Here is a 25,463-nt window from a genome sequence, read left to right as displayed (position 1 = left end):
CATAGGCACATCAGCAAAGATTCAAAAGAGGGTTTTGGGAGAACATGACTATCTTAGAAACAAATCCAAAGGGAACTAAACCTGAAGTTGACATGACTTGTACATGCACTGATGGAAATGAACTATCGTGTCAGGTAGAGATGGCAGGAGCAGTCTGGATACAAAAACCAGCCCATCTCTTCAGCCAGAAAACTATTTCCAGATTAGAGTCACACCAACTGCTTCCTGCATCATCTGTTTCCTTTACAGGCCTCTGCTTCTTTCAGTACTTGAACTGGGCCTCTGGGAGACAACACTGCAGGGGAACAAAGCCAGTCAGATCACTGCATGTTATTTTACTTCATGAAGTGGGAATTTTAGACAAAAACAGAGAGAAGTCCCTTTAAAACTGTCTTCTGGCAGTTTAGCATAAGCCCAGCAGCCTTTACCCAGCAGTCTTTACTCATTAAAAACTTAAGAACAGAATTTCAGTTTTATCTCTCTCATTTTATCTGAACAAATGAACAGGACTGTTCTACTCAGAGATCTGTGAGCAACTTTTCACCTCCCATCCATTACTTTTATATTCTGCTCATAGAATCATGGAATTATTTAGGATAGAAAAGGCCTCCACAATCAAGACTAACCATTGCATAGCACACTTATCAAAATGATGCTTTGAATTTATATAATGTCTTTCATCCTACTGCATCAAAGAAATTATTCTAACTGCTGAGTGATTGTTTATGCCCCTGTTAGTGAATAAAGGAAGACTTTCATTAGCTGATTTGAAATTCTGGAAAATGTGGTTGTACAAAACTACCTAGGAGCTCCTTATGAACCTTGCTCCTTCAGGTCCACTGGCCAAGCAAAAGGTCAACTCTGAAAATATTTTTATTGCTTCACTAAATCCCCTATTTTAAGTTATGTCTTGATTAAATAGAACATTAAACAAGTTTGCTGATATCAAAGACATTGAACACATCTGCCATTTTCTACCCCTTGGTTTGCTCTCTCCCATCCTCACCTTATCCATCTGTAAGAGCACTGTCACGGCAGGAGCACTTCACACCTGCACCTTTTAGGAACAGAAGCCTTGACACCATTTTCTGCTCAGGCTGGATGCTGCCTCCACACTCATCCCAAAGAGATTTTATATTTCTGCAGCCAATAAATATTTGTACATATATATTTGTACAGGCCCCTTGTATTTTGTGTGGCTGCTGTAGCTCAGAATACATGAAAATGGTGCCATACCATAATGGACCATCCTTAGCTTAGCTCCTGTGCTCCCTCTGTTGAGGAGCATCATTCAAGCTAGACTTCTCACACTGAATGAGTTTTTCCTAACTTAATTGTCTCTGTCCTTTTCATGAATTAAATTAAACTGGGAGCATCAAGTATATGCTGTCAGGTTTAGCTTCAGGCATCTTGACCCTTAGATAATTTCTAACAGCAAAGGATGACTCAAAACATGTGGTCGTTAACACCTTTCAAATCAAATATCAAAAAATAAAAGGTAAGCCTTATTCATAGATGACACTTCATCTCGTACCATTTAACAAGGAACACAGACAAGAATGATTCAATTGTTCATTTTCATATCAATTGGCAGAAATTACCTTTATTAGAAAAATGAATTTTTCATATATTTACATTTTTTACATCTTGTTATACTTGGCACATGTGTTTTCTCCAAATAGTTATATACATTTCAGTACACACAGACATTCAAGTCCCCCATTCCCTTAATGTTTTTCTACATATTTAACAAAAATGAAGAACACAATACAATTTGTAAGACAACCATAATATTATATATTCTTCTATCATAAAAAGTTTGAAGCAAACATATATTTTAGATATGTTTCAAAATATTTATACAGTATTAGCACTCAGTCATGCACAGGGTTAAAATATGGTTGGGGTGAACTGCTGTGAGACGGTATGCATAACGCAGGAGAGAAGTGTATGACTCCCAGCTCCTCCAAGTTGCAATGTGTGCTGTTGGGGAAGTCCTACTGCCACCAGGGTTTTAAAGGCATGGATGGATGGATGGATGCAGGGATAGCCAGGTGTACGCATAACTTCCTAGCACGGCAGTTTAAATTGTCTGTGCAGACACTTGCATGTTAAAAATAATTTCATTTTCCTAAACCTATCTAATAAAACAGGCAGTAATTGGAATGTCAAAACTAGTTTTTAATTATTCTCTTTTTCCCCAAACCTTTTCTTTTGAAGAATCCATTAAACTATCAATTTTATCATAAAATTCTGGATTCACTTAAAAATTAATTTTTTTATGCTTTATTCCATAACCAATGTACTTTTACTTCTACTGTAACATCTTGATTTATTTCTCAAGGTGAAAAGAGGACTTCAAACCTCTACTGTTCTTTGCTAGCAATTGGAATTTTATGACTTACCCTTTGTTTTGAAATATTACACTCTTGAGAATGTTACAGTAAATTGTACTAGTAAATAAAAGAAGTGATAGGGTTTTTAATTTACTGTGTATGGAATCAAGTGGTTCCAAGATTTCTGGTAAGATGTTATTCATGGATTGCATATCTCTTCAACCACAATGTAGATTAGTGTTCTGTGTAACCAGTACAAATTGGCACACTTGGACTATTTTCCCCATCAGAATGCAAATACTTTTCCAAGTGTACTAATAATTAATTTTCTTTGTGAGCAAAATCTAAATCTAGTATTGTGAATTCTTCTCAAGATACACAGAAACTAACCCGAAGCTTTAGCTTGATGACCAAAGATCCAATACTAATTTTTCTCTTTTTTTTTTTTTTTGAGTACAATTGCAAATAGCTTCTATCAAACTCAAAAGATCAATGTGTTACTTGAAACTTTTAATAAATCTTTCTCACAATGCTGCATTTTTCTCTTGCTCCTCATTTCTCCAAAGAAAACCCCACCTTTATACATATATAAAAGCTTATATATAGCTTTTATATATATACATGTATGTTCAAAATTTTGCATTAAAATAGCATACTTAGTAAAAAATCAGGTAGGAGTCTGCCTAACACATTAATGAATTCTGTTTGTACCTTCTGGCTTTCACAGGGAAGGCACAAGATACACTGTGTATGTGGGTGTGAGGTGTGAAGACAGAGAGATCGAGCTGTTCTTCATCAGTGCAGAATGGATGTTCTGAAATGAATATGACTACTTCAAAATAGTAGGCTGATGTAAAGTATAAATCGTAAACAGTTATTAAAAATTGCACAAGTTTCATTTCTAGCTGCACACAATTTTATATGATGCAACTGCCATACTTTTGCAACATGAGATTTGGTTTTCGTATTTTAATTCCGAGCATGAATTGCACTAAGGATCAGCTGTGCCATCACTCACTCACACATCCCTGTTTAAGTCAAAAGGTGTTTTGGAATCCAGACCTAGGCCACATAAAGACAACGTAACCAAAAAAAAAAAAAAAAAAAAAAGCTCAGGTATGACTTCAAATACATCAAGCCAAGATATTTTTTATCACAAATTTTGAATCATGTGAAAATAAGAAAAAAAAAAGATGAATACTACTATCTGTTGGTCAGGATCTCCACATCATCAGTAATAACAAGTTCAAATGCCTATGCATTGAGAAAAAAACATTTTTGACTAACACAACTGCTAAATACTGCCTCTGTGTGCCACATCCATTTCGAAAACTGTGCAGTCTGCATGGACAAACACAAGGGCTGCCGCTGGTACACAGACCAACTGATCTTCCCTGATAAGATTTGGGTTTTAAGTATCCTTCCTCAACTGCTTTAAGCAATGTGTTTAATGGCCAGGTGCGGGTCACATAAACTGACACAAGCTTTTAAAGTCAGAACCATTGGGCCAAAAGACCGTCTCTGGCCATGAATCTTCAAAACAGCATGAGAAGACATCCTTTTCCCATGCCTAGGTAGATGGAAATGATAGCGAGCATCATTTCCAGCTCTTTCAGACAGAACTCTCCTTTAACATGTTTTTTCACGTGTCCTGGCACTCCTGATCCCCAGAAAGTCTTTTAGCCTCTTCAGTAAATGTTTCTAGGGAGTTTGGATTTAGGAGGTTTGGAAAGGAGAGGAGAGAATCACTTAAAATAAAGCACTGCTGAAATGTGTTCTACGGCTTGGGGAGATTACTCACACATGGCTAGGTGGGAAAGTGTAAGCACGCACACGTGTATACTGTATATATATTTAGGTTAACAAGTTTAAACAATTAATAAACAGCTTCTTATGTTATTTGGTAATTAAAATATCAGGTTTGTATCATTCAAAATAGTGCAACCTACATAGTAATATACAGGAAAATTACACGCATTGCTCCTATTACCATTAATATGCTTGTGCATATCAGGATGACAGGATATCCTTTTCCATAGGATTAACCTTTTGCATATTTAATTGTATTCTTTGGCCCAGTTTCCTGTGAAACTTTGTATGACAACATAAAGACTTTGGCTTGGAAAAAAAATATTTTAAAATTCCCGTTTTTCTCAGTGACTTATAAACTCAAACAGAATTCAAATCACCTTTGTTAATAATTACCACCTCCTCTAGAAGATGCCCATCACAGAACATTTGCTAATGTGAATAACTGTGAACCTCCAATTTCCTTTCTTTTTTCACTTTTGAAGATCATTTATACTTCACATATTGCACAACATGTCCTCCAATTTTATTTTTTTTCCAACTCTCTCAATCTTGTCCCATCAGTGAACAAGAAAAGCCTCATTCCCCGCAGAGGAGGACACAGGAACCTTGTGAGGGCCTTCAGTTGCATAACTGCAAGTCCAGATACAGTTTGGCAGTGTGAAACAGAACCTAGAATATATTTCCAAACTGTTTGTTGCTATTAAATGGGCTCAATAAAATATAATCAGACTAAAGAATCCTTTAGTGATGATGTAACATAAATCTCTTCAAAAAGGCTATTCTTATGTACTGCAATGTACAATACTCAAATAAAAAACTGTATTATCCTAATGTTGTTGCTGAAAAAAATATATATACCATTTCTTTTAATAGTACTAGAAGTGCAAAACAAGAGATTCTCTATTAAAATTTCAAGTCACTGTCAGTTTTACCATTTGCCCACAGTATAGCTTTATACCATTGATGAGAAGTGAGGAAACCTTCATCAATTCCCAAACAGTCTCACCTCATTCAGAACTTTACAGTGCATTGGATAAGTATCATAATATTTACTGGTATTTATTTTCACAGTTTTAGAATGTGCACATAGAAATATAATTTTTGAAATAGATCAGTGAAAACAAATACTAATACAAAAGGGAAAAGAGAAACCATCCAAGAGTGTAACCACTTATTACCACTACTTTTGAAGAGCTGAAGAGTTAAAACCATCTCTCTTTTAAATATGTAATACTATAGTTAATGTGGTTATCTACTAATAAAGGTATCGCATGACAACATTAGAGCATGGTTATATACTCTACTAATTTAATATAGGTAAAGAATTGAGTAAAAGGAGTAAAACGGTGTCACTTAAATGCAAAACAACAAAAGCCTTGTAAATAGTGAGGTAACTTAATTTTACTTGTATTATTTCTGGTTCTTAAATTATAGATATGACAAGATCATCACATAATCAGCAGTGGATTCTTACCGCTGTTTAGACTTGTATTCATTTTAAAAACAATTTAAACCACAGCAGATACATCCTGCAGGATGTAACCAAAATGCTCCTGAACCTGCAAGAACAACGGAGTGCATTTTCACTGCCCTGCAGGGTGATGCACACTTGTAATCCTGACTTCCAAAGTCACAGGACATCGGAAGAGCACATATTTTTCTTAGAGAGCATACTCTGTACACAGGTGCAGAGAAGCAGAGGGAAAAAAAAAATAAAAATAGTGAAAGCTTGATTTGAATGAGGAGCTTATTTACAAACAGTGCAGTAACTCTCCTCCTGCAGAGCAGAGAGAAGCAAGGCAGCATTTCTGCTCCCAGTTAACTGAGGAGCAGTCACCAGTGAACATGAACAACCACTTCTCCATCCCACAAACATTGCTGCTACACTGCAATGAAGGTAAACAGGTGAACATGGGATTAATTCCATGATGAGAGCTAAACACCAACAAGAATTTTACACTATGTACAATATGTGCATATCAGACAGAGAATTCTGCATGATCTGAATGATGGAAGAGATGTGACAGTTTTGAGGCTACTCTAATTTGTACTCTAATAACCTGTAATTTAACCACAGCTTTGTAGGTGACTTCAGCCAGAGCAGGTTGAGCCTTTTCTGTATCATATCTTATAGTTTCCTGTATTGCATACAAGTCCACGGATAAATACATAGCTGTGATTAAATTGTAATTCCCTCCTACTGGTAGCAATTACTAACATTTTGCTAATACATTTAAATGAGATAGTATAGGCAGGCTATACAGAGAAGGAGAATGGCTTGTACCATAAAAGACATACTTAGGCCTTTGTGCTCTTTCAGATGTTCCTTCAGCACTGTTATACTTTGAAGGCTCTGCTCTCAATATGAAGGAAGTCTAGATTAAAAAATAACATCAGTAAAATTATCAAATCAGGTATATCAGCAGAAAACTGTTTTTATGTTGCAAACCAGATTACCCTATATAGGAAATATACCTATTTCAAAGGGGCTTTTGAGCTAAAATAGACTTAGAGCTGGGAATGGTAAAGTTTAGAAAGGAGATACATGACATAAATACACTTTGTCTTGAAAGAAGCACATGATGTGATGACCAACACTTAACACAAACTACCCAAACCACACCATGGTTGCTGTTCTATATTAACTAAGAGATGACTTTATCGTAAAAGATTTGTTTTCACTAGGTTTCATATATAACATATGCTAAAACAACAAAAAGATTCACCCTTTAAATTCTTCCTAAATCTAGATTGAATCTAAGACTCTTAGATTCGTATCACAATTCCTGTTCTGCATTGGTGAACCCAGGGAACGAATAATACCAAGGTCTTCACCAACAGCGTACCCTAAGATACATACGCTACACTGCCAAAATATAAAAATAGCAAGTTACTCTACAAGGAATAGATGCTAACACTCTTATTTCATGCTGGACAGTCACATGGTATAAAGAAAACAATGATACTGACTAGGTTAGAAGTACTGAAGAATCCACAACAGAGAGGTGCAACCTTAGTAACTACTTGAATAAGCACAGGAATCCATATGACCTGCAAGTTTTAAACTGTACTCACTTGCAGATTCAATTTAGCAGATTTAAAGGCTGGAGATAAATAGACCATTACTTTACTACGCACGCCTATTTGAAATGGCTAAGTTAGAAGCCTGTAGCTTCTAAAAAGTCAACAGAAAGAGAGAGGAATACTTTCAGGAAACATCACCAGCATAACTGCTTCCAAGCCTTTAGTGCTCTGAACTGCCATCAGGAGGGAGCTTTCTCTCTCTACCTCTCTCCCCCAGCTGGTGACAGAAAGAGCTTAGCTTTCCAGCACAGAAATTCAAGACTACACAGCTCTAGTTTTTGCTACCTTTGGAATTCTATGAGATTTATTTTCACCAGGAAAAAACAAACAAACAAACAAAAAAAAAAAACACCACCTTAGTTTTATATATACTAATCTTAGTTTTATACTGGTCTATATTTCCCTCAGTTTTATTGTAAGCCTTAATTTACCTCATGTTCCTGAAAGATCACAGAAAGAGAGACAGGTTCATGAGATGCTGCCAAAACATGGGGAGCTGGTGGTGATTTGGTTTCAGTTTGTCCACAGCACTCTTTTTCCTAACCAAGCTTCTCAAATAGCAGAATAATGAATTCTGAGCAAAAGCTACCAAAACATTAAATGAAAGTTTCCAGAAATACAAAGAACTCTTAATTTTCATTAATTTTATCTTATATATTAACGTATCTTATTTCCATGCTTTAAAGTTAGTGGGTGGCTACACTGCTCTATGAAACACAAGCAGAACACAAAATCCATTTGAAAGAAAAAAGTAATTTTACTGTGGTGAAAAGGGAATAACAAAAAACATGAAGAAATTCTACAATGTCGTTAAAAGAGGAAAAAAGCAAGAGGCAGGCATGTCTATGTAGCTGTTTTTACCTCCATGTACCTACTCCATTCCTCAGCAACTCAATATCCTGCCTCCATAAAAGTTGTTGTCCAGGAGCAGTGTAACACTACGGGACATGCTACCAAGAATGGCCCATATCATTTACAGCCTGATTCAGTTCCAGCTGGAGTCACGGGAATTCTTGGTGATAGGAATGACCAACAATCTGCTAGAGCTGTAATCAGGAAAATGTAACAAGTCACCAGCACCATCCAGAAAGGTACAGAAAGGATGGCCACTTATGCAGGAAGATTCTTTTCTCCTCTTCAAGAATAGCAGCAGCTAGAGTGAGAGAGAGGGAAATACAGAAAGACTTGATCTCAGTTTAATTGAAAGTCAACGCAAATATATCAACAAAGCTCAGGCAATATTCAGAATTCCACACGTCTGAGTCTCATAAGCTGTGGCTTATGGCTCTACTCTTAAAAGCTTTTCCTTCAACTTCTCAGCTTCATCTTCTTTACATGTATACACCAACAACCTCACCAACTACTCATCTAAAACCCTACATTTTAGCCTTTTCTTCCCCTTGGATTCAGTCATAATATATGCCAAGATCAAAACCACAAATGCATGCAGATTCTTATCCCTCTACTTTCAGTATCTGTCTTTTTTTTTCTTTTTTTTTTTTTCTTATAAGGCAGCATTTTTTATTTCCATGTGAGCAACTGCTGTGCAACATTGTCAAGTCTTCCGTCTGTCTCTTTAATTTGGTTTGGTGTGGGATTGTTTTACACATTTGTAGCTAATAACAAATCTCTACTGTCACCTGATATCTGCTCAAATCAGAAACAGCAAACACCGCAGTATAGTTTTTTTTAGTTAATTTGCTTGTACATTTCATAGTGTACAGAAGGATATCCCACAGAAGGATAAATCCACCTGGGTTTAGGATGTTTACATTTGGATTTCAACAGTTTATTTAGAAAATGTTGTAATTGGGAATTTTTCTTTCCCAGAACATTATATACAGTATTTGTCAACATATTGAAGTATGGGCATCTAGCTGCAGATAGAGATGATATTACAAACAACTTGCAGTCAATGTTTTGAGTGCTTTAAGATGATAAGCCACCACTGAGCTTCACGATTTGCTTGGTAAACTTCTCAGCAACTTACAACCTAGTTTTTTGGTATGACACCAACAAATTGCCAGTCTGCTGAAACACACCAAGTGGTTCAAAATACTTAAGATTTTACTTAGTCTACTATGATTTGGATGGAAAATGAAAATTTGCCTCAAATATTTTAATTAATTGTTACAACAATATTTATACCTTTAGTGCATTTGCCTTCCTGTAGACCAAAGTCAAATATTTTATACACATGGGAGAGGGTTTTCATTTATGACAAGTAGTGTTCATCCCACCCATAAACATCCTAGCCCTGCTTAGCTCATACAACTATTTCTATGAGATAGGAATCTCTGCAAGGGCAGTCAAGGATCTTCTGTTTATAAGAACTGGAGGCAGTGAGGCACCAGAAAGCAGATCATGTTAATGACATACAATAATTATGACTAAATGTTGAATAAGGAATACTCAGAAGATATTTATTCTGGACAGAGTGAAGATGGCCATAGATATGCTTTCTGAACATAGATGTAATAAGATATACTAAGATTTTTGGAAGCTGGGAAGGGATTTGGAAAGCCCAATTCCCAGTGCATTTTATTCCTTCAAAAATATCATCCTTCACCTTTATGGTGAATGTACAATTAAATTTTTAAATACTAAGAACTCATTGTGGACTGTTTGGTAGTTAAAGTCAGCTCAAATCTGTTTAATTAAAGAATTGTAAACAAAAAATCAATAAGCCATATTTGTCTATCCCTATGCATCATCTATATTACTTCCCATTTGCAGCTCTCCTCTGAATTATGCTACTCCACACTAACCAACTTGCATACTGTACCTCTGGCGTGCAGATATACAATTACAGCTGATGTAAGTATTTTTCTATTGAGAAGAATTTTAGTTTAGGGAAAAGTTAGGGTAATATTTACATTTTCCAATTCACAGTGGTAATGGTTTCCCTGTTCACTGATCTTCAGTGAAATGTAAGGAATAACACTTGAATAATCTAAACTTCCTCTACACACACAAAAAAATAGAGCAATTCTTAGAATACCAGGAGAATGGCAGAGCACCACCTGTTGATGCTTTCAGTATTTAAATATATTACCAATTTACTTCTTTAGTTTAAATAAAATTTACAACTATATACTCTACTCACAAAAGACTTCCTCACATCCCTGCCACACTCCCTTATGGTTATAGGGCATGGAGAGAGGTGTGTACAACACACTTTGTTTTTGAAACATCCTGATTAACCTTTACTAAAAATGAAAGTCATCCTTGTTATGTGAATATCTTTACATATTGGTGAGTGATGATACTCTTCCTTAGCTGTGTGCACATATTCAATTTATATGACAGATTTGATTAGAGAGGTTAAGAAACTGGTCTGATGTTCAACAAATATGTATGATATTCCAGAAGGAACAAGTCCCTTACAAGGTGTTAATCCTTCATGGTATGTGCAAATAAACAGTATTGCGTTCCTTGCTGATAACACTGAATATATGGCTGTTGGTGTTTGATACTGTATTAACAGCTTTAGTAATATTAACATACAGTTAATTAGATATCACTAACATGCTAAAAACAAAGAACTACTGTGGGTTGGGATTTGGTTTGGGAAGTGAAGAAATAAAAGAAATACTATACAACCCTGAGTAATCACCAGTAAGGGGCAAATGCAAACTTACATACATATTAGGTCTCAAGGTTACTAATGATGACCACAGCTCCACAATAAGGGACACATACTGATTGTTAAAAATATATACTCTGGATTAGGCAGCTGTGAATTTTTTGACAAGATGACTGCAGACTTTTCAGTGAACCTAGCTTGTAATGGCAAGTGCATGTGAAATATAAGAACAGCATTTGTATATTAACTAACCAAAATCTACAGGGCTTCCTTTTGGTACACAGCAGTTCACATGTTTGGGTCTATGGTCTTCCCATTTATTTTCTATCAGTCTAGAATGAATGTATTAATTTTGTGCTAACATATTGTGTTATATTAATTAAGGTTCTGGGGCTTGGAGTGTTTTTTTTTTTCTGATTTTTTTTTTTTGAAAATGATCATGAAGCTAAAATATATTTTTGAAAGCCTAGCTGTCTGTTTAATCTTTTTTTTTTTTCTTTAACTGTGCAAATGCATTCCTAATTCTTTTTGTCTGTGTCGTAGTACATGCATACCATATTGCTTATCCAGTACTAAAAAATCATTAAACATTTCTAAGGACAAAAGTACATTGAATGATACTTAGCAACAGAAATTAGAATAACCAAAATAGTAAAATAATTAGATACAAAACAGCATAGTTGCCAACATATATTGGGGCTATTCCCGTACAGCTCGCCATTTATATAAAGTATACATAAATGGCTATTTTTTTCTCCTTTTCAACAAGACATATTTTAAAAGGATGGTTGAGAGCATACTAGTTTATCTATTCATGTACAAAAGTACACTGAGAAAGGGAGAGGTTTACATATCATTTACTACAGCAGGATACTATTAAAGAAAATATTCTCCCTCTAAGATGGTGGCAACTATTTTTCCCTATAGATAAAGCGTTCATGGAAAATTTAAACATCTGATTCAATGCTAGGCATTTTCTTATACACACGTCTATTGCTACAGGAATTTGAAACCCTTGGAGTTGAGTACACGCTATTCCTATTTGCAACATAAGGCAAAACATGCTCTGAAATGTACATGTCATTATGGATCCGACCATCCCTCGAACAGTATGATGCTGTAGACTTTATGGATGACCTTAAATAATTATCATTTCTTCCTTTGGATGGTAATGAATATTTATAAAGATCAGGTGGATTTCGCCTAAGAGATAAGTGCTGGTCGTCACGATACGAGTGCAGAAAGGGATTATCTTCTGAGTGAACAGGATACAGGGACTTGCTCCGCTTACTGTCCTCCAGAGCATGAGTTAAAAGTGAGGCTTTGTTGCTCAACAGTTTGCTTGAGGGAACACTAAACATGCTTGCATATGGACTACTTTGTAGAAACTTTTCTTTTTCTTTCAAGCTTATACTACGAGCAGGTCTTCCAATATCAATTTCCCTGGATTTATCAGCAATATTATCAAAAGAATGTTGCCTGCTAATCCTCAACTTGTTTTTTTTATGATACTGCAGAGCATTATTATGTGACCAACTATGTTCGTATATTTCTTCAGGAAGTGATAAGTTCGTTGTATCCTGCAGCATCTGATCTTCCTCAATATCATAGAGGTTCCCCGTCCGCAAGCATGCATCACATTTATAGGGAGATCTGCCTGAATAATGTCCTGTATAAGTGGGCAAATTAGAAAGACAGCTCCTACAGTGGGTGGAATTCTGTCTGTATCTATCATTCATGTCAACTAGGGAAGCATTTTTATCTTTTAAACTGTAGTGCTTTGCATAAAGTTTATACTGGTCATTATTTGGAAGACTGTCTTCATTATGTAGGGGAGTCCTGTTAGCATGCTCTGCTTTCCTGTAGTTGTCATTGTGATCTTGATAAACATCAGGAAGTTCTATAGTTTCTGGAAGGACAATGTTTTCAATGTACTGAGGTGTGTCCAAGCGGAATCCTGGCTCATTGTCAGCATCGATTGTGTAGATTTTATCCCGTGGAGAGCTCTGCTTGGTTTTCAGATATGTTAGTTCCACTTCACTACAGTCTTTTGGGTATTTTGATGCTATTGTTCTTTTTTTAAAATTGTCCTTGGTTTTGTGGTGCTTGTTGTTATTTTCTGGTTCCATATGGCAAGTAGCTCGGCTTGATGTCTCTGATACATCTGAATGGACAACCTCTTCGGGAAGGTATCTTTGGCTTTTCACTGAAAGTTGCCTGTTTTCATCTGACCCATTTTCCCTCTGGGAACCTTGGCTCTGACGTACAGATTCTTGACGTAAAGATTCAACAGATTTCCTCCAAAGCTGCCTGGGTCTGGAGTTCACTTTTGTTTCTGCTGTTACTGCAACCTCTACTGTATTTGGATTGGACTCATTCAACGTGAGAGGATGCTGACCTTGGAAAACATAGTTGTTAAGATTGTCCTTGTGCCGATTGCCTGGAAGTGTCTGCAGTTCACTCACATTTTCACCAAAAAAGTTGTCCTTTGTCTGAAAGGATCTGTTATCAGAAAACACCAAGTTTCCCTTATCCATGACCATGTCCATAATCAAGGAACCCCTCTGAATAAAATCAGCTGTTCTTTTGGGGGAGTTAATTCTTGAAGGATTGATACTAGTCATATTTTTTGCTGTTCGTAGTAGTTTTAACATGTTGGATTGGGAATTGGTCAAAGTAAAGTCAGGAGATTTCTTTTTTTCTTCTATATGTACTCCATGAATGCAGCTGTAAATACCCTGTAATATGAGTAATATAAAACAAATTAATTCACTAGATGTAAATTTAAAATACTTTCATTCTATTTTTATTGGCAGTAAAGAAAAAATAAACAGTGCTTATTTAATTAATAGAAAGATAAAAAGTAGATATCTACCCATCTGGCATTTCTTTTCATCTATTTGGAAGGATAATTTCTGCCATATCTGTTGGCAATGTAAAGGAGAAGGAATGCCAGTATTTTACAAACCAGCGGTCTGTGTTGGTCTCCCATGCTTATTCCAGAAAAAAATAAAAATAGACTTGACCTCAAAAGGTTCCCTAATCCCATCACAAAATGTAACTAACCTTCAGTAATGGAAACACTATTATTCTAAACCAGTGATTAAATTACCACTCTTAAAGAAGCCTGCACTCAGGCTATTTTCTTTGATATTATGATATTCTTCACTTTCACTGAAATGAAAAAGTTTCCAATCATGGCATTTTTGCTTTCCTGTTTCCTGTCCTAGCACATATGAAAAAATCCTGATTCTTTCTAAGCCTGAAATTGAGTTCATTTTGAGCAAAACTGCTGAAGTCCATCCTGTAACTCTTACTTGAAATAAGTATTATTTTTTTTTCACCATAGAGATTAAAAGAATTTCACATGTAAAAGGCCAAAAGAATAAAGTTCATATATAAAATGTGGAGGAAAAAATATATATGCCTTACTAGGCTACCTCCAACAGGCTAGGGCAGAGTCTTTTTAATGCAGTTCCAATAAAGTCCAATTTATTCAAAAGGGTAATTTCAGTATATTTTTAACCAATTAGGCAATTTTGTACCATTTTCAATTATCTTCAGCTATATAGAAAAATCTTGCAAAGTCCATTAGCTAATGAAAGTACCACATTAAAAAAAATAGACAAGAAATACTCATTTGTCAAAAAATATAACAGAAAGCACCTACTTCCTTTATCTTACTATTCATGTAAGTTACTTGGATATGTAAATCCACTTTGGATTCGGTAATATTATCACTAAAAACTGTCTTACTATCTAACCAAACATAGTGACACTTGTGTTTGACCTTTTCTCATATGGGTTATTTGAATTTGCTATGAAGAAAAGCCTATATAAAAATTAGCTCAGTACTTTCATCACTTAAAATCCACTTGTATAAGAAATACAAAAACTGAGAGCTAATGTCTGACATTAGCGTCTCTACCTTTCTTTCATGAAAATTTCCTCCAAACATATTAGATTTCAGCATTTGATTATCAATTATCCTGACAAATGTTCATTCATACCCTAGAATAATTCAGTGGAGAAAAGACTTCCCATGGAGTGCCATTACATCCTAAGGCCACTGATCACTTTGTTAATGCTCTAAAAAAGTATTTCAAATGTCTAAGTGGGAATAAAAAAGAAAGGTGACATTTTAGGGAGGCAGGCTTATACTGCCTATTGCCTAAAGCAGGAAAACGAAAGCAATACTAACCCTGCTGATTGAGAACAATAATCCCGGTCTATCTGAGCAGATTCCAGTGAAGCAGAATCTAAGTTTCCAGTAAAATAAGTGTTCCCAGATAAAGGTTATTAAACTGAGTGCCATGGCTGCTGCAAGCATGTAAAACACTCCTGCCATGTTGTCAATGTCCAGCTGGCTGCTCATGACTTCGTTCTTCTCATTGTGGCAAATGCCAGTCAGCCAAAGGGTTTCTAACTCTTCCATTTCCCCTAGGGACAGCAAGGAGTCAAAACAGTTAGAATGCAAAATTTATGCATCTTATAATTTATAAAATGCAAAAATTAGTGCTCACAATAATAGAAAGCCTTTGCAAGTTTAAAAATACAGCACCTTTTAATGTCTCATTTGTGAAGCACTTATCTACAAAGTGTTTGCAAATATAACACATTTCACATCACAGCACCCTAGTCACAGATGTCCTCACATTTCATTACTTCCTAGAGCTGGTTGCTCTAGGAAGCAGGACCTGTGATATTTTAACTTCTTTCTGCCTACTAACACTAGCACCACTTGTTACTGAGAGGGGATGCAGAGGGCTCCCGTCCCAGGGGATTGGGGGCCCCATCCACCAGGGCTGTGGTTAGTGCCTGCTTAGACCCAGGAGGCTCTTCCTATTCCAGTCCAATAGATGCCATCACTGGTTCCACCTGCAGGTCCTGCCAGTAGAAAGCCTGAGTTTGTACTCCAGAGGTGCCAATGCACACATGGACACACGGAGACAACCCTACAGACCAGCACAGACAGCAGGGCCAGCCGCAGCACACTCATAAAAACAAATTGCACTCGTGTAAGCACAGATGGCCTGATCCTCTTCCTCCTGTACAGCTGATGAGGACTGAAGCTTGCTGGTGAAGCAGGCACACACTCCCATTTGTGTGATTCACCAATATTTACAGATCCCTCAAACAGTGGTGTAAGCTAGGTCTGTCCAACATCCAGACTTTATGCCCCTTGCCCAGGCACTGGCTCAGTCCTTCCAGAAGTCCACTAATAAACCACACCTGTCCCCACACTTGTACACACCAAACAGAAAGTGGGATCACACCAAAACCAGCTAGGAGTTGAGTTTAGTAAAGAGATGGGACATACTTCAGTAACCAGACACAGGGCTCAGTCAGATAAGTACTTGACCAGCATGGTTACATACCAGCAGCCCTTTTTATACTCCCCTCCTCCCATTTACATACACTTGTTCCTGATCCACTTTGACCATTTCCTTTCCCTGCACTTGGCCCTTCCCCTAAACATCCTAAAAAACATTTCACACTTTCCCACAACCCCTTTAAAACATACTGTAGTAAGTTTTCTCTTTCCTATCAGACATCTGATAACCTTACTTCCCCTTCTCTTACAAAGTTCTGTTTGAACTTCTCCCGACAGCTGTGGGCTCTGCTATCATTTCTGATATCTCTTATTCCCTACAGTTTCAGTATCTGGGGATTTCATTACTTGTTTTCCTCTCTCATTTTATTTTACTTTTTTTATGTTGAATAGCCACTAATCAAGTAGCCTCATAGCCCCTTACAATCCAGACATTTACATATCCTTTATATCCACCTATCCCTTACAATAAATATTTTTACACCAGTCTCCCAACCAAAGAAGATAATTTTGGATGTTAAAACACAGACAATCCAATCAACAAAGATTAAATTCAGTTAAAAAATTCAGTGTAAGCAATAACAACCAGGTTCAGCATTAGGCTGCCGCAAGGTGCTGCAACGGACCGTCACTGCAGTGCTTACCAGTTACATTTCATCTCATAGTTGGCTTCATTTTGGTAGTAGGTAAACTGATCCAGAGATTTAGTTTTTAATCACTTCCTGATCTACAAGCACTTCAGGAGGAAACGATACTATTTATCAAAACTTTGTGCCCCCACCCCCCCAATCCTTTTATGGCAAAGAAATGACAGTCACCAACACTGGATGCAAAATTACCCAAAGAGTTGTGTTTGCAGGTGACACTAATGTACAATTGGAAATATGAAACTTGGCTAGCATCCTATACATGCAGCAAATGAGGAAATATGGATGTATCAGATATAGTCTTAAGGAAAGTCTACTGTGTTCCATACACTGACTGCTTTCAGTAGAAAGCAACATTCTGACAGCAATGCCTGGGATACTTGTAATACACCCCTTTTTCTGTTTAAGTTTCTTTCATTTATTTATATATGCCTAAATCATGATTAGCTGTCTCTCTCAAATACAGTCCTTTTTGTGCTTTCCATCTGTTTACACTTTCTCTTTCCCCCCAGAGCCCTAGGCAATGCAGTAAATACAAACCCTTCCCACCTCCAGTGCTCACTTCTGCTCACTTCCAGCTTCTCTCTTGCTCAGCCCTAGACCTCTCCTGCTCCCTCCGTATCCCATGGACCATTCTGTTTCTTACTACAGCCTCCTTTGGCCTCTTGTTGCTGCTACTGCCAGCCTCCTGAGCAGCCGCAGGAAAATAAATAGCACCATCACATCTGAAACAGCATTCCTGCTTTCTGGTTCTGACTATGCAATATCTTACTGCAATTAAACCACTTCATTTACTCAAAGCTAAGGAAGCAGATCAATTCTCTCCCCCTGATGCATATTCTTAGCCTTAGCATCTGTTTCTCATAGAAGAGATTTGGCCTTAGATGAAGGATGTTATCATTTAGCAGTGGTTACTGCTGCCAACATGGACAGATGTGTGCAAGAAACTGCAATTGTTACTGCAAAGATTGTTTTTTTTTTTATTGCATGATATGACATTTTCAAGCATCATTGTTGTTCTACTTACTGCAGCATTGCATATACATACATGCCTTTTTACTCTCTTGAGGATATAGTCAGCTGAGTAATTCTATTATTATTTTTAATGGCATAAACTTCATTCTGTCTAGAAAATACAGCAGGCAATACAGAGGACCAAAACCATTTAGGATATGCCTCCAATCTGGGGGAAGAATTTCCGTGCTACTGATCTGTAATCTTTATCAAGGGATTAGGAAATGCATTTTCAGCACTGTAATCCATACATCATGGGAGTAAACATCAGGGGAAAATTGCTAGAAGCTATATTGATATTTCAGCTACCTTCAAACCAGACTATAAGATCAATGACCTGCTGTGAAAAAGCATTTTACAGGATAGAGTGCCAGGCCAATGGGAAAGCTGAAGTCCACTGACAATTTTCACGTGTGAGTTGGAAGTGGAAAACAAAACTGCAATGGAGAAGTCGGTTCTCAGAGAGTGTAGAAGAAACATTGAAGCAGAAAGGACAGGTACGGGGGCACTTTAGCAAAGGCATTTCACAAATTTTGCAAGAGATTAAACTCATAATTAACTAGGAACTGAAAAGTTTTGTGCTTGAAGCATGAGTTGGACCTCTATATCTGAAAAACGCAGAGCAAACCTTCTCCCACGTTACATTGCTCAGTCTTCAAAACACCTTAGAGCATTCCTAAAGACAAAAGTCTATCCTAATGCATATTTAAAATACTTCTAATCCATGACATAGACACACTAAATTATTAATTGTAACAGTATTGATATTGCACCGTCACTACATTGGTACTTGGGGTTTGTTGTTGCATTTCTATGTCCTGGAACATTTGCATTTCTTTTGTTTACTACATATGCAAACATGCTAAATCTCAATGGATTGTTCCTCTTAAATGTCTTCCAAGCCCTCCCAAGGTCTATGAATAAAACTCATAGAGGCTATGGAACAGTCCAAAGAGAGAGCGGTATTTCTGGTTTGGGTATTATTAGCTGAAGCTCTGACAATCAGCCCATATTACTTCCCAGAAGAAAATTCACATCTCCCAGGATTGTCAAACATCAACTTGATTTGACTGCTGTGCCCTTTTACAGGAGGAATACAAACCCCTTTTTCATTAGTTTTCCATGCATTTCTTTCCCTTTGGCTTGTACATCTAAAGTGACTATTGATAATCCACTAACCTTTCCAAAAACATCACTACAGAAACAAACCAAGCTTGTCTGAATCCAGATAAATGACAGTGTCGTGGCAAGTTGTGAAGAGCAAAGCCTCCTAGAGTGTTGTGGACCATGCTGTTGTAATAGCCCTTTCATTATATGTGACAATGACAGAAAAGACTGTTAATTAGTAGTCAAAAGTAATGTACCACAGTGTTGTAGATCATAAAGCAATCTGAATCACTGGACTGTCATATTTACGAAATTATATTATCTAGGAACGGACAGATTAGGCTAATTCTGGTGTGTATATGTAAAAATTACTCATTTCCAGTGTGTAGATACATATATATCTATATGTGTGTATATACATACACATGTGTGTGCATGCACACAGACACACAAACAAAACAGTTATTCATTTAACTGTAATAACACTTCAATACAGCTGATTCTATAAAACTGAAAAAAAGCCTTATCTATTTGATGCCATTGTAGCCCACTTTTTTTAACCCAAGTTATTTACAGAAGGCAAATATTTCATGTTTTCTTTGTTATAGTTGGCAATCCAAAATAAAATAGCTATGGTTTCTAAAATAAAATAGCTATGGTTTCTAAAATGCATTAGGATATGATTTTTCTCACAAATATCTCTGGTATAAGGAATTTTTGAATGGGGGTGTGGATTCATTCTTTACAAAAAATCAACCATTTAGAAACTTGGCCTGGAGCTAGAACTCAAAACATCATTGAAATTCAGTTCAATTTGGGGTTAGAAAAAAATATTTGAAAGTATCAAGTCCCTTCTGAGAAATTTTCTTGGATGGTCTGACTTGTGAGGTGAATGTGTAGGGTGATGACACCTATAGCCATATACAGTCTCAGCACTTGAAAGACCAGAAATGTGGATTATTAGGCATTGGAGAGTGCAGTTGTCTCCATGCGTGCATGATCCTAATTAGCAAGCACAAGCCTCAAACCTTCCATGAGACAAACCTTGGAAGTCAACAGCCTCAATATACATAAATGTCGGGCTTCAACAAGTCCAGTGTTAATGGAGTTCAAGTCTAACAGGGAGTCTCGAGATACTTATAAATATTTATCAGACTTATTTTAAAGCTTTTTGTTTTCATTTTTGATGCTTACTAGAAGGAATGTCACACCACAATCAATTTCTATATCCATCCATGTGTGGGTGAGATTAATGATTACATGAATTGTTGTTCTGTGCTGCACAGGTGACGGAGCACTGCACAGGTTGCCCAGGGAGGCTGTGGAGTCTCCTGGAGATATTCAACACCCACCTGGACATGAACCTGTGCAATGTGCTCAAAAACAAAACAAAAACAACAATAAAAACAGTAGTATTACAGTAAGGTCTTTTTTGTTTTGTTTTGTTTTTAATTTACATAGTGCTGTGTCATAAAAAGTTTGCCTCATTTACAGCATAAGACTCAATGTTAGCAATTATTATCAAGATCCATATTTCAGCAGTGTTGACGCTCCACGTTATTCATTTAAAATGCAGTATGCTCCTCTCAAGCAAACTGCAAAATTCTATCTCTCAGTGGTAATTCAAGACTATTTACAATGTTTTTAGGTTACAGGGCAAACAGTACAAACATTGTTTTGACTTTTGACTTTCTCTTGGGTTTGCTTCGGTGTATGTGGTGTGCTCTGCTTTGGCTGCTATTTGCACAGAAATGTGCTGTTTGGCCATTCTGACTCTGCCTTCCCCAGAAGTGCCTTTCTGTCTGCATTTTAGTGAAGCACCTCTAGAATATTTGACACTGTATCACCCTGGGAAGGAATGATAAACTATCCAGCGCATCCTCAGAACAATTTCTTCACAATAAAAATGTCATTATCCAGACACAGACAAGGTATAGGTCCAAAGGTAGAATTACACACTTTTCCTCATCATAGCCTTTAACCTTTTTTGCAAGCTTTGGGAAGTGTCATCCATCCCTGCTATCATCCTCTCTGAGCCGAAAAACATGCTCCCCTCCTGCAGCCTCTGGACCTTTCCCTGCAGATGGGACAGCTCTCAGGGTGCCTTTTGGAGGTGCCAGAGCCCTCTGTTTCCTGGGCCTCTTGTAAGGGCCCGGCATCCTCTCCTTGTTCTCAGCTTTTCTCATTAAGCCACCTTCCTGTAAGAGCCAGCAACTTCCCCAACGATGGCCCAATCATGCTTAAAGCTATTTGCCTTATGCGTCATTTCACGGATGTTATTTCTGATGTTATTTCTATCTCTGAGTGTTTTTTCCCTTGACATCTGTACATGCATCCAGAAAGATGTGCACATGCTAAAAATAAAAAAATCAAAGCACAACAAGAAGAACAAAACCAACCCAAACCATAATCCATCATTCACTATATGCACTTACAGAAAAGCAGTTTAAAGAAAAGCTTTTTGTTTGTTTGTTTTAGGGGAAGACAACAGCTTTTCAATATTTGTCTGATGTGTTCCTCATATTTAGTTAAAAGAAAAAAAAAAATCATTATCATCCAAATAGCTCCCTAGTTAAAAACTTGCCAGAAATAAACAAGGACAAAGTTTTATAATTACATCCAAAAAAAGAACAAACAAACTATGATAGCCTTCTTTGCTGCTTATTTAAAAAGCAAATTATAAAATCAATTTGCTGCTCCATTCAAGAGAAGAAAACAAGACCTCAAACTTGACTGGCACCTGAGCATCTTCTTCCATTCTTCCTGAGGATACAGGTGCAGAGAAAAGGGTCAGAGATGGAAAAGGCAATGCCTAACCCTGTATCCTCTTGACGGCAAAACCAAGAGCATACTTCAATAGTCAAATGTAACAAGCACCAGAAATGATGCACACCCAATAGTGCCGTCATCTACCTTTTCCAAGTCCACAGACACAGGGCTTTTATCCTTCTCCTCCCCAAAACTCTGAGAAACACCAAAGGGCATCACCTCAGCCAGAACAGCTGTGGGGAGAGCTACACTGTGGAAGAAAACTACCCCAACAGCAAAGCAAGCCTATGATTTACTCACTCTTCGAAGTAAGCCAAACCTGAACTGGGTTTCAGCATGGCATGGGAGCACAGCCAGATGAACCACAGACTCATGACAGTCCAAAATACCACACAGAAACCCAAGGCACCATTTACTTTTAAAAGTTGTGCTGCATTCAGCCAGCCCCCGGCAGGGAGCAAACACCACCAGGAGCTTAGATAAGGTGTTTGATGGAGGGAAATGGAAGAAATAATAACTGACAGAGATACGACTTTGGAATTAGCTCTACACATGAGAAATGCTTGTCAAGAAGCCATTAAATGAAAGTTGAGGGTGGGAAGAATAAGCAGCTACTTACAAACAGTCATCACAGTCAAAGCACTAACCAAGTGGAAAAGGAAACAGAAATCCTCCTTGTGAATTCACTATTTTGTTGTGTTTCACTTCTTTATATTCCCTGCAAAAACACTTATCCTATCAAGTAAGTAACTTACAGTGATTTTATAATATTTGTAATTGGAAAACCTGCTTTTATTCTGATTTTCTTATTATGCTCCAAATGATCAAAATAAAATGCTAAATAATGTGTTTTAATATTCTTATATGCATTAAAGTCTATAACTCACTGAGTTCTTATTTTTCTTCTTTGGGAGTCAGGTGTTTTTCTGCTCTACTCTAACCATCTAGGTTCCTGTACATCCTCCCTGGGTTGTTGGCGATAATCACTGATGATTCACAGGCTGCTTCACTTTCTTGGGCACTCTAAAGGGATTTTTCATCAAGTCCTTATCTTAATTTTATTCTATTTAATTATTTTCACACAAGGAGAGAAGAAATCTATTTCATATCCCTTCTGTGTCCAAAAAAGGTGGAATCTGGCTTTGTTTTATTGGTGAATTATGGTGGACTCCTGATTTCTGCACACCCCCTAGGCACAGTGCAGGAGGAGACCACCACGACAGGAGGTCACAGTACACGTGGCAGCAGAAGGCACAAAAAGGCACAGGCTATAACTAAAGGCATGTATGATGGATAGTGACTCCTGTACAAAGTGCTAAGCTGAGGTTCAGCCTGAGGAGAAAGCATGCAAGTAAAGAAATAAAATTATACAAATTGTGTATCTCGAATGAAGGGGTTAAATATTTGTGTTCACATTGGACAGATGTGGGGCATCATTTTCAGAATACTGTCGCTGCACTAGCAGAATCATCTGCTTATTCATACTGGGCAAACCAGGCAGTTTTCAAACGTAGGGACAGACTCACACTTCTCGTGATAACTCCCACTAAGTGTTGCTGGAGGAAGGTAGCACTGCCTATTTTGCAGACCCCAAAAAAGGGGCTCTTTAGCCTAGTCAGAAGCCAAATGGGGTGATGTGTGTTTGGTTCAATAAGCTTATCAATTTCAGTTTGACCTAGTTATGAATGATACCAGCACGATGCATATAAGAACTTATATAAAAGCACCATAACCTCTCAAATTCAGCCTGGAATCCCCAGAACAATCTCTCTTACCATGGAAATCTTCTAAGTTATCTCCCCTTTTAAAAATAGTAAAAGGAACACAGATGACTGACAGCAAAAACCTTATGGTGAGCTAATGATTGCACTCTGCATGCCCCCATTAGTCGCGGATGAATTAACAAAACTGTTAAGCACGACTTTCAATATTACAATTCCTCTCACTCTTGTTCAACTACACAAACAGCCTCCTCTCATACACTCTCCAGTCACATTTGTTCCACCCACTGCTTAAGAAGGACACTAAATATATAAACAGAAAATCACTGGGATTGTGGGTGTATTCTGCCTAAGCAGCACACACTGAAAATATGTCTTTATAATCAATCACATACGTATTTCCTTCTTGAGTTTTAACAGCCAGTGTGAGTCACGCTGCTACACTTCCTCATAAGTGAGATTTAGAAGGCTTATGCTAAAATATGGAAAAAAAAAAAAAAAAGAAGAAAGAAAAAAGCACTTTCCTCTTCCAGATGTAAAGGGGCAAATCTTACTTCTACGGTTACCTATTACCCCTAAGGAGTGGGAAGCAATTATCCACCCAGGAAAATAAATCTTTGTGTATTAAGCCATCCTAAAAGTACATAGAGATTAATCGGAATTTAAAGATATTAGGAAAGGGATAACAGACTCTTTGTGGAAACTCAAACCAAAACCTGTTTTCTTCTTTACATCTTTTTGTCTCTAATTGCTCTAAAGGTTGCAGCTTTAAGGGTTAAGGATTTAATACAGCGATACCATTTGCCCCTCTTTTCCTGGAGATATCTTCCCAGATCTCCATTTGAGCTGAGCTCATTGCCTGTAAGTAGCACAATAAGTCAAAAATACCTTACATGTAGTAGGTGTTCGATCTGGACAGCTGTTTGATATTCTCCCACTCCTCTCCATACTTGCCCTCTTTATGCAGCATTTTTCTGTCTTCCATTTCCACCGATTCCTGTTGTCATGAGTCTTTTGTCCCTCTGTTCCGACTGCATCCACATAATTGAAGGTTCCTTAATACCTTTCTCTTTATCCAATGCACCCTTTGAAGCCCTCTTACCCTCTTAATCCCAAATCAACTTTCCTGTTTGCAGTTCAGTATTCTCATTTACTCAAAAATGCAAAAGAGAGAGAGAGAATGAGAAAGAAATAAAAATAATTTCTCCTCACCTACTAGGCCCTAGTGATTCTGCTCCAAATCCCAAACAGCACTACAGAAGATTTCAGAACCAACATCTTGCAAGCCAGGTTGCAGTATGCTTTTATCACAGTACCACTCTGCTCTGTCACACCATGCAGCCCAACCCAGAGGAGCACAGGGAATACCTGGGCCTTCAGACAGCTGGCCAAAAGGCTGTAATACTGAAAGACTGAGGAATATGAGTGCCATCACAACTGTTGCAGTCCAGCAGTTACAGACTTGCTAAATTACTCAGCCTGTGTGCCTGAGCCTGTAGGAACCTATCAAACCACAAGCTAACACAGAATGAGCAGTTGACAGCTCCTTGGGTAACAGGCTGGATTAGGGGTATGTCAGCCTGCCCAAATGCTCCTTCCAGAGGTTTATGAAAGAAATGAAAGCATGTATTGTGCAGCTCTTCAGTGTGCAACCTTTCTGTTCTGACACATCGCTGCTGTTGTGGACAGAAGATCCAAACAAAACAACTGTGGTGTTTCTTAGCAGCCGTATCATAGTTGTTTTTGAACTTTTGGGTGCTCCTAGTTCTCAACAAAAGATTGAGAAATAGTCTTCTGCATCTCAGTAGGAATATTTTTATTTCTCAGTTAAAAAAAAAAATAAAATAAAATTCTTCCTGTGACTAAAGCAAGACAAAAATAAGCACAGCCACCACTGTGCCACCACTATGCTTTAGAGAATTACCTCGATGATCAATTATTTCAAGTAAAACTGAAGATGCTAGTTGTCAATTGCAAGTCTACACAGATGAGTTGTAATGCAATGAGACAGTAAGATGTACAAAACCAGAAATTCACTGATACACTTCACTTTGT

General features: G+C 37.3%; 1 protein-coding gene and 1 long non-coding RNA gene across 5 annotated transcripts in view; both read right to left on the bottom strand.

The window, feature by feature from the left end:
* LOC137864758 (uncharacterized) overlaps nt 1-25,463 on the bottom strand; it is a 353,484-nt gene that overhangs the window by 118,238 nt on the left and 209,783 nt on the right. The gene's annotated exons all lie outside the window — the stretch shown is intronic.
* The window catches only part of GRIN2A (glutamate ionotropic receptor NMDA type subunit 2A), a 190,846-nt gene continuing 166,946 nt past the window's right edge, over nt 1,564-25,463 (bottom strand). For 3 of the 4 annotated variants that reach the window (XM_068699194.1, XM_068699197.1, XM_068699196.1), the window contains 2 exons: nt 15,020-15,258; nt 1,564-13,556 (listed from right to left, as the gene is read on the bottom strand). In XM_068699194.1, coding sequence (XP_068555295.1) covers nt 11,766-13,556; nt 15,020-15,258 — 2,030 coding nt within the window. In that variant the 3' untranslated portion in view covers nt 1,564-11,765. The remainder of the gene's footprint in view (nt 13,557-15,019; nt 15,259-25,463) is intronic. The other variant, XM_068699195.1, reaches the window with a different exon arrangement.

This window comes from Anas acuta, chromosome 15 (assembly GCF_963932015.1).
Source record: "Anas acuta chromosome 15, bAnaAcu1.1, whole genome shotgun sequence".
NCBI lineage: Eukaryota > Metazoa > Chordata > Aves > Anseriformes > Anatidae > Anas > Anas acuta.
This window is presented reverse-complemented; position numbering and strand designations above follow the sequence as displayed.